This window comes from Cynara cardunculus (genome assembly GCF_001531365.2).
Source record: "Cynara cardunculus var. scolymus isolate 2C chromosome LG 6, CcrdV1, whole genome shotgun sequence".
Classification (NCBI taxonomy): domain Eukaryota; kingdom Viridiplantae; phylum Streptophyta; class Magnoliopsida; order Asterales; family Asteraceae; genus Cynara; species Cynara cardunculus.
Genome location: NC_037533.1, coordinates 16,867,924 through 16,877,552, shown reverse-complemented (window position 1 = coordinate 16,877,552; position 9,629 = coordinate 16,867,924). Strand labels below are relative to the sequence as shown.

At 37.6% G+C, this 9,629-nt stretch overlaps 1 protein-coding gene across 1 annotated transcript; it reads left to right on the top strand.

Moving 5' to 3' along the window:
* The first annotated feature begins 1,036 nt into the window (after positions 1–1,036).
* LOC112514809 (electron transfer flavoprotein subunit alpha, mitochondrial) lies at positions 1,037–9,629 on the top strand. The gene is made up of 8 exons (XM_025121420.1): positions 1,037–1,163; positions 3,986–4,171; positions 5,183–5,394; positions 6,819–6,982; positions 8,520–8,672; positions 8,843–8,895; positions 9,175–9,315; positions 9,457–9,629. Exons 1-8 carry the CDS (start codon positions 1,074–1,076, stop codon positions 9,532–9,534), a joined length of 1,077 nt encoding a protein of 358 aa, XP_024977188.1. The 5' UTR covers positions 1,037–1,073; the 3' UTR covers positions 9,535–9,629.

Sequence of the window (9,629 nt, the reverse complement as noted above, 5' to 3'; positions counted from 1 at the left end):
GAGTTCCAACAAAATAAATAATTATTATCTTTATAAAAAATTATATTATTAAACCAAATATAAATTACTTCGTTATTGTACATAATTAAATTATAAAAAAATTGGATTAAAAAATTACACAAAAAATGAGGAATTTCAAATAGTTAATTTGATACTAATATCGATATATTTTTGTCAAATTTTCATATGATATCGTCAAACATATATTTTACTCAAAAATAAAAACATCATCGTTTTCTCAAATCACATAAAGCCATATTATAACATCGACTGAGATAAAGAATAAAATGAAATATTAAAATCACGATGTATCTCGCTGCATTGCGTGAGTACGCTTCTAGTACAGTATAAATTTATATGCATCCAAACATGTACCCATAAATCAAACTAGCTCATTTTTGTCAAACAATACCTAAAAGTTTATTGAGTACATCTTTAATTTACTTGCAAAGGTCGTTTGAGCGGATGCACAAAACCGCACTCCGCGCCTCGTAGATCCGTCTGTGATCAGTCAATAAAGTAATTAACACCATATAAACGCTTACATGATAAACATTTAGGGGTCGTTTACCTAAATACTTACCCGGTAAGTGCTTAACGTTAGGAGTCAACACTATAATTTATTTTATTGGGTATGATTATGGTATATCAAAACGTATCTTATACAACAATTTACCTGGTAAACGATTATCCGGGTAAGAGTCGTCACCCTCACTTACCGGGTAAGACTTTCCATCATTATTATCGCTCTTACCGTGTAAGATTTTTGGTCCTTGCCATGTTCATCCGGTAAGAAAAATTACCCAGTAATTACTTACCGGATAAGCGTTTAATAAACGGGATAAAACCCTAATTTAATACGATTTGGTATATATTTCGATTTTTGTTCAATCCTAAATGAAATATTCACATACATCTTTCTAGTTATCAAATTTTAGAGCACAATAATTAGGTTTTAATTTATAATCCCACCAATTGAAAAGATAAGAACAAGTTTGCCGAGTTTGACAAATGATAAACCATAAATTTACGAAAATGGAGGTGGTGTCTACGGCTCAAGAATCGCAGAGGAGATGTCTATTAGCAGCAAATTGCTTCGAGCCATTATTACTCGCAGACACCTAATCGCTCATGCTTCTCCTTCAATCTCATCTTCTAGACATGTAAGCCTTTGATTTATTTTTCTGGGTTTAATTTTTCTTCAAGTTTAATTGTTTTCTATTTGGTGTTGATTGATTTCAAGTTGGAGTTTCATTGTTTCCGTGTATCCCGATTCTCGATTCTGGTGATTTGTGTTTACGGAATTTTTTTGGTTATTTTAATTTGATTATTATGATTGATACTGTTTATTTGTGGCAACAAACTAGTCTAATCAGTTGATTGTTAATTTTCGTATGATTAGTTGTTAGAGTATTGAATATGTTGGTGCCCTAGCATGACGATGGTTGATTAAGAAGGGGACCTTGCAATCTGTTTTTTTAGAATTTGAATAATTTAATTGCAAAGAGGCGAGGTATCGGAATCCGTATTTGAATCTCTAAGCGCTTCTGAAAAACAAAATCGGAAGTCATGTTTGGAAGCATACAATCCCCGTATATCTCACTGGAGGTGGAGTTTCTGGTGGGATCTCACCTAGAGGTGGTGTTTTGGGATGGTATCCAACCATAGGGGGGGTCTGAGGTGGGATCCTACCATGACCATGAGGAGGAGTCTGAGGTAGAACTTCACCATGACCTTAAGGGGGCGTCTGAGGTGGGACCCACCATTACTAATGAGGGGGTGTTCGAGGTGGGATCCATGAGGGGGCATTTGAGGGTGGATTCCACCATGAGGGGGAGTCTGAGGGTGGGATGTACGAAAACCTGTCAGAGCGGCTATATTTTAGTGAAGACTCCGGTTTGTGTGGAAGCATATGCTTTGATGTTTGTAATTAAGATCAGGTTGGTTGAAGTTGCTCCAAATTAATTGTAAGCCATTCATGATATGTTCCCAATCATAAAGAAGCAATGTTTGACGCTTTCAACTTCATATTACCTAAATTGTTAAAATCATGAAAGTTTGCATGTTTTCCATGTAAACGACGAGACTACTAAGCAACACATCCTAGAATGATTAGAAGGACTAAAATTGCATGGAGTCGGCATGACAAAAGTCCTAAAAGGCTTGGTTTTTGTATGTCATATAAAGATCAAAATAATCATTGAATCTAGTTGTGTAAATGAAACAGCTGGAGGGACATGGTTGAAATGGGAATAGAGGGTGTTTTGCTCTAGGTACTTATTAGTCATCCCAAAAAAACCAAACCAAACGAACTCCGTATCTCCCACTTGAAAGTAAGTCTGGAGGATGGGATGTACACAAACATAACATCTGCTCCAAAGAGTAGAGTAGTTGTTTTCATGAAGACCCTCTACTTGTGCAAAAATGTGAGCGAAAAGGAAATTATTAGTCATTCCCATGCCATGTAATTTATAGGTGCCAAATGACCATCATGCATGTTATAACATTGTGGTTTGTCCTTCGGCAAATTAATTGTTTTTTGTAACAACTCATCCGGTCATCCCAAATGGATAAAAGATAGGATTTGTGAGCTCCTTATAAGCCTCAAGTCGCGGGCTACTAATAACTTCCACCATGGTTTTAAGTTGGATCCGAAGTTATTGGCATGGGCGGACCCAATGTAGAGCATACAGTGGCCCATGCCACCGTATTGTTCATCCATCGTACTGAAAAAAATTCTAGGGTTGTGAGAAGTGCCAGCGTATTAATTTATTGTGTGTCACCGTGTATATTTTGAAACTACAATGAGACCACAAGTTTTCCTTGGTAGAGTTGGTTTGCAAGACTTTTCTTCCACTCTAGACTCGAGTTCGAATATTGTTAGTGTCATTTTCTTAGTTTTTAACTTTTAATTTTAGATCTATTATATTTTTGATTTTTTTTGCAATAAAAGACTTGAACACAAGACCTTACATATGAAAAACAATGAACAAACCAATAGAGTAATGATGATTTTGTGAAAAATCTCTCTATATTTGTTTCTGATAGTCAAATGGTGCCACCGTTTGAATTTTTTTGGGCGGGCCAACCTGTTGCTTTGAACTTTGGGGTGTTACAGATGGTATCGGAGCCGGGAACCGGACTGATGTGCCAACGTCCTCGCTGGACTCCAGGGGGTGGATTGTAAGATCCCATATCAATTGGGGAGGGGAACAAAGGTTGCCTTATAAGGAACTGGATACCTCCTCTATCAGATGCGTTTTAGAACCATCAGTCTAGGTGTGGATAAAGTGGACAATATCTAGTACGGTTAGCCTGGGATGTTATAGTTTTTACTTGAGGATGTAAATGAAACCAAACCAAATGAGCCCAATAAATCCCACCTACAAGTGGGGTCTGAGGAGGGTAAGATGTATGTAGACCTAACCTATACCGTGAAGAGTAAGCAACTGTTTCCATGAAGACTCCCTGCTTATGGGAATTGTGTGAAAAAGAGAAAAACAAGTAAGCTTAAATTTTAAAAAGTTGGATATAAACCACAAGGGTGGTGCCTGATTGGTTTGAGCTTGACTCCAAAGGTCAAAAGTACCAGGAGGTCCCAGGTTCAAATACAAGGAGGAATAAAAATCCCCTTGTGGCCACGGAGGTTCAAATGCAGTGACTCCGGGCTATCTGCAAAGCAGGTGGTTGCCCTGGGATTAGTCGGCTCGTATAGCGGGTTGGATATCCAGATTAATAAAAAAAAAGCTGGATATAAATCAGGGATAGTGATAAAAATAGAGGCAAGAATAGGAAAACGTAAAACCTAACTACCGACTCACTAACCCTAACCCCTACTTCAGAGTGTGAAAATGCAATTTTCATTTGTAATATATCCTTTTTGTATTGCCATTGGCCCATAATTTAACCTTCTTTGAAGTACTTGTATAATTCATTTACGGATTCGATACATACTTGCTGATCTGTTCTGAAAACTTTGTAACAGCTTGGAACATTAGTTATAGCAGAACATGAAGGCGGTTCACTCACTTCCACTTCCTTGAGTTCGGTAGAGGCTGCTAGCAAGTTCTTGAATAAAGACAGCTCGTTATCTTTGCTATTGGCTGGGACAGGCCCGTCCTTACACGAGGCTGCTGCAAAGGCTGCTTCATGCCATCCTTCCATTTCTCAGGTGATTTATAATGTTGAATTTCTTATCGATTGCTTTTATGTTGTTTTGGGTAACTGTGGGTGTCTGGGCTAGCTTCACACGATTATCCCCAAGGGGCCCTGAAGACAACCAGCGGCGGACCCAGGATTTTTTGTCGAACCTCTGCACCTTTAATGTGGATCAAAGGCATGCAAAATCGTCTGATGTGTTTTTAGCCAAATTCCACTAATTCGAGGGGTTTTTAAGTCTTTTCCTTAATTTTGAGGGAATTTTTAAGTTTTTTCATTGATATCGAGGGACTTTCTCTGTTTTTTGGTTGATTTCGAGAGACTTTTTCGTTTTTTGGTTGAGTTTGAGGAACATTTTAGGTTTTTTAGTTGATGTCCCTTGTCTTTTCTTAATATCCTGGAGCACCCGTCACAGTTCAGCGTGTGCACTTTTCATACCCCTAAAAAATGCTAATTGTGAAAATCGGTTGAGCGGGTGCACGGGACCCGCTGGGGTCTTCATAGGTCCGCCTCTGAAGATAACAATCAGGAAAATCCCCTAGTGCACCTGAGGAGACTCGAATCGGCGGCCTATGGTGGTTGGTTATGCAAGAAATTTAACGTGTAAATGATTACTTATAGGTAATGTATAATCTTTTTAGACTGGAATGTTTTAATATTCGAGAATATACATGCTAGATCATTGTAACGTGTTGTGGGAAATACTCTTTTTTCCCCAAAATTGTAATGTCTTAGGGGCTGTTTGGTTGGTTTTCCATCAAGTCCCGTGTGGATAAAGTTAATTGTGCGGATTTATCTTTGGGTTTTTTGTAGATGGAAGGAGCATGTTTTTTAATTGGAATGACAGGTTTGGAAAAACTTGGCTTTCTGCATACTCCTCCATAGAAGCTTACTGAATAAGCTATTTTCTACATCATTAAGCCACTACCAAACAATCATGCATAACTGACTGAATAAGTTGTGTCTCATTAAGCTGCTAACAAACAGACCCTTAATGTTCTAATAGTCGGAAGTTCTTGTTCAGGTGCTTGTGGCCGATTCTGATAAATTTAAACACCCTCTAGCAGAACCATGGGCCAGATTAGTTTATTTGATGCAGCAAAAAGGTGAATACTCGCATATAGTTGCTGCTTCAGGCTCTTTCGGGAAAAATGTATTACCTCGTGCAGCAGCCCTTCTTGATGTCTCACCGGTTACTGATGTCATTGAAATATCAGAATCTCGAACATTTGTGAGGTACTTGTTGGTTTTTGTTCTCTCTCTAGACCATGCTAGGGGGCTGTTTGGTTGGTTTTCCATTAAGACTTGCATGGATAAATCTGTCTGTATAGATTGAAAAGATTTTTGTTTGGGAGGGATTTTTCATAGATGGAAGAAGCCTGTTTTTTTGGGAGGGACGGGTTCGGCAAAAACTTGGCTTTCCGCATAAAGCTCCCCCTAGAAGCTTACTAAATAAGCCACTTTCTATATCATTAAGCCACTACCAAACAGTCATGTATAGCTGACCAAATAAGTTGTCTCATTAAGCTTGTTAAGCTGCTAACAAACAATAAAGATCCATCTTTTTCCAACTGATTTGTTCTTGTGAAACCCAATTGCCTTTTTTCGGCCTTTTTAATTTTATTACATCATCTAAAACAAGGTCTTGTGGTAGAGGTACGGTTTGTGTACATCCTACCCTATCCGGACCCTATTTATGTGTGGGAAATACTGAGTTCGTTTGGTTTTATAAAATAATAATTAGTCTTTGCATCTGAAGCAACATTAGGGGCTGTTTGGTTGGTTTTCCATTAAGTCATGTATGAATAAAGTTGTATGTGTGGATTAATTTGTCTATATAGGTTGTGAAAGTTTTGTTTGGGAGGGTTTTTTCATAGATGGAAGGAACATGCTTTTTAATTGGGAGGGACAGGTTTGGAAAAACTTGGGATTCTGCATAAAGCTCCCTCTAGAAGCTTACTGAATAAGCCAATTTCTATATCATTAAGCGACTACCAAACAGTCATGTATAGCTGACTAAATAAGATCTGAGCCCCATTAAGCTCATTAAGCTGCTAACGAACAGACCTAGTCCTGTATGTGTAAAGCTATCTGTGTGGAGTAATCTATCTATATAGATTGAGAAAGTTTTTGTTTGGGAGGATTTTTTCATAGATGGAAGGAACATGTTTTTTAATTGGGAGGGATATGTTTGGAAAAACTTGGCCTTCTGCATAAAGCTCCTTCTAGAAGCTTATTGAATAAGCCAATTTCTATATCATTAAGCCACTACCAAACAGTTATTTATAGCTGACCGAATAAGCTGCAATTCCCATTAAATTGCTAAAAGCAGGCCCCAATGTGTAAAGTTGTCTGTGTGGATTAATCTGTCAGTATAGTTTGCGAATGTTTTTGTTTGGGAGGGGTTTTTCATAGATGGAAGGAATATGTTTTTAAATTGAGAGGGATAGGTTTGGAAAAACTTGGCTTTCTGCATAAAGCTCCCCCTAGAAGCTTACTGAATAAGCCACTTTCTATATCATTAAGCCACTACCAAACAATCATGTATAACTGACCGAATAAGCTGTGAGTCCCATTAAGCTCGTTAAGCTACTAACAAACATGCCCTTATATTTCCCTAATTAGTAGTCTTCTTTTTTCCAATTTCATCTTTATGACAGGCCAATATATGCTGGCAATGCTCTATGTACTGTTCGGTATACTGGTTCGGATCCTTGCATGTTGACCATCAGGACGACTTCTTTTCCGGCAGCCTCGGTTTCACCTGATTCTAAAACTAGTGCTGCACCAATACACCAGGTTGATCTATCAACTTTTAGCGAAGGTTTGTTAATTAACTTTTAGCAGAGCCTGGATACGTGTTGTTGCAAGGATTATTGTTATATACTGAAAATTAAAAAGATGGAAACCGTCTCTTTGCACTTTAAGGTACGTTTGGTACACAGGACAGAACAAAACATAACATAACAAGGATCACTGTTCCATGTTTGGCATGTTTGACAGGACTTTTATATGGAACAGAGTGGAACAGGCGTATTCCACCCTCACCCCATGGAAGAGGGTGGAACAAAATTATTTTATGAATATAACCTCAAAATAAAATTTAATTCTCTTCTAAAACATCAAATATATCTCCTTTACATTTTTATTCACTATTTAAATTTTATTTATTGTATTTTAGGCTCTTTAAATTTTCAATTTATTGTCCTCAAAATATTATTTTTATACGGTTTCTATATTTTCGTCAATTTAAGTAATTTTATAAATATTAGTAATAATAAAATAATATAGAAAAGGTATAAAATAAAAATTGGATACTGGATAAACTTTTTATTTTGGTGTCATTTTAATCGTCTTGACAGAAACTTACTGATGTACATTTTGTTATAAAAATATTTATTTTATCATAATTTGATAAATTAAATATATTAATCTAAATATAAAAAGGATATAAACAACTCATTAGGGGTAAATTGGTCCTTTTATTTGTTATGTTAATCTAGTTCTGTCTTACCAAGCGTTGAACAATTGTTCTATCCTGTTATGTCCTGCGTTTGTCTTTGTCTGGATACCAAACATACCCTTAGGGTAGAGGTAAGGTTCGTGTCACCCCAGGGTGGGACCCTACTTTCAATGTGACAAACTGGGTCTGTTTGGCTTGTTTAGCTTGTGTGCATTTTTATCTATTTACCCAAGATATTGATGACTTTATTTGTATGTTGTTGGTTTCTCTTAGCTAGGGGTCTTCATGGAAACAACCACTTTAATCTTTGGGGTAGAGCTCAGATTTACGTACATCTTAAGGGGCTGTTTGGTTGGTTTTCCATTAAGTCCTGTATGGATAAAGTTGTCTGTATTGATTTAATCCGTCTGTATAGATAGGAAAGGTTTTTGTTTGGGAGGAGGGTGTTTTTCAATTGGGAGGGGCAAGTTTCGAAAAAACCTGGTTTTCTGCATAAATCTCCTCTCTAGAAGCTTAGTGAATAAGTCATTTTTTATATCATTAAGCCACTACCAAAAGTCATGTGTAGCTGACCGAATAAGCTGCTAGTCTGATTAAGCTCATTAAGTTGAAACAAGCCCTAAATGACCTAGGTAGACATGTTGAAAACTTAGTAGGAAGGGCATAATTGGAAAAAGGTGGAAAAACCCCCCTATGAGTCTCATTAAGCTCATTAAGCTGTGAGTCTCACTAGGCTCATTAAGCTGTGAGTCTCACTAAGCTCATTAAGCTGTGAGTCTCACTAAGCTCATTAAGCTGTGAGTCTCATTAAGCTCATTAACCACTGACCCACCCTCCAGGTGGAATATACTAGGTTGGTTTGGTTATGCTATAAGATACTGAAATCGACTCTTGATAGATGGGAATTCTAGATTTGTGAAACAAACCACTCAAGAATCAGAACACCCGGATCTTGGAAGTGCACGAGTTGTTATCACAGGCGGACGAGCTCTCAAAAGTGCTGAAAACTTTAAAATAATCGAAAAACTCGCGGAAAAACTTGGTGCAGCAGGTTCTTATCTTCTTTCATCCTTTATTTCATGCATAGTTGTCTATTTATGAATCTTATAAGAATCACAATACTATTTTTCGTGATTCTTGAATCATAGAATGAAAGTATTAGCAAGATTTTGTGTACCCGTTGTAACTTGTATGATTTCGTCTGTAATTTTATTTGTGTAGTTGGTGCTACTCGTGCGGCTGTTGATGCGGGATACGTTACCAATGAGCTCCAGGTAAATACCAATAGTCCTCCCATGGCTATTTAGCTGAATAAGGTTAGGTTCAGGGGAAAACCGCAAAAAAAAAAAAATGAAAAACTGAGGAACATCCTAATAACCATTTATTTGCAGGTGCACCTTTGAAACCAATAATAGATTTTCCATTGTGTGATAAGAGAGGGGCACAGGCACCCCTAGGCTGTTAATGAATACTGAATCCTCCCCTACTCGGAGGTGGGGTCTGGGGGCGGGATATACATAGACCTAACCTTATATGATATGCCTTTACGTCAGGTTGGCCAAACCGGCAAGATTGTTGCCCCGGATCTGTATATGGCTTTTGGTGTCTCTGGAGCCATCCAACACATAGCCGGTATGCGAGATTCCAAAGTCATCGTTGCAGTAAACAAAGATGCCGATGCCCCCATTTTTCAGGTCATGGCTGAATGGCCGAACCCCTTCTTTTACTCTTGTTATCGGTTGTTGTTGGCTTTTGCATTTGGTGATTTGGTTCATTCTAGTAATTCGGGTTGTATCTTGTTCTAATACTCTTGATGATGTATTCTCCAAGTGCAGGTTGCCGATTATGGACTTGTAGGCGATCTTTTTGAAGTAATACCCGAGTTGTTAGAGAAGCTTCCGGAGAAAAAATAAGTTTGCTCGGACATTCTAACTCAGCTTTATCATGTACCGAAAACCTAATACTACAATTATCTAATGACATTGCTAAAGATCCAAGGTTTTTCTGA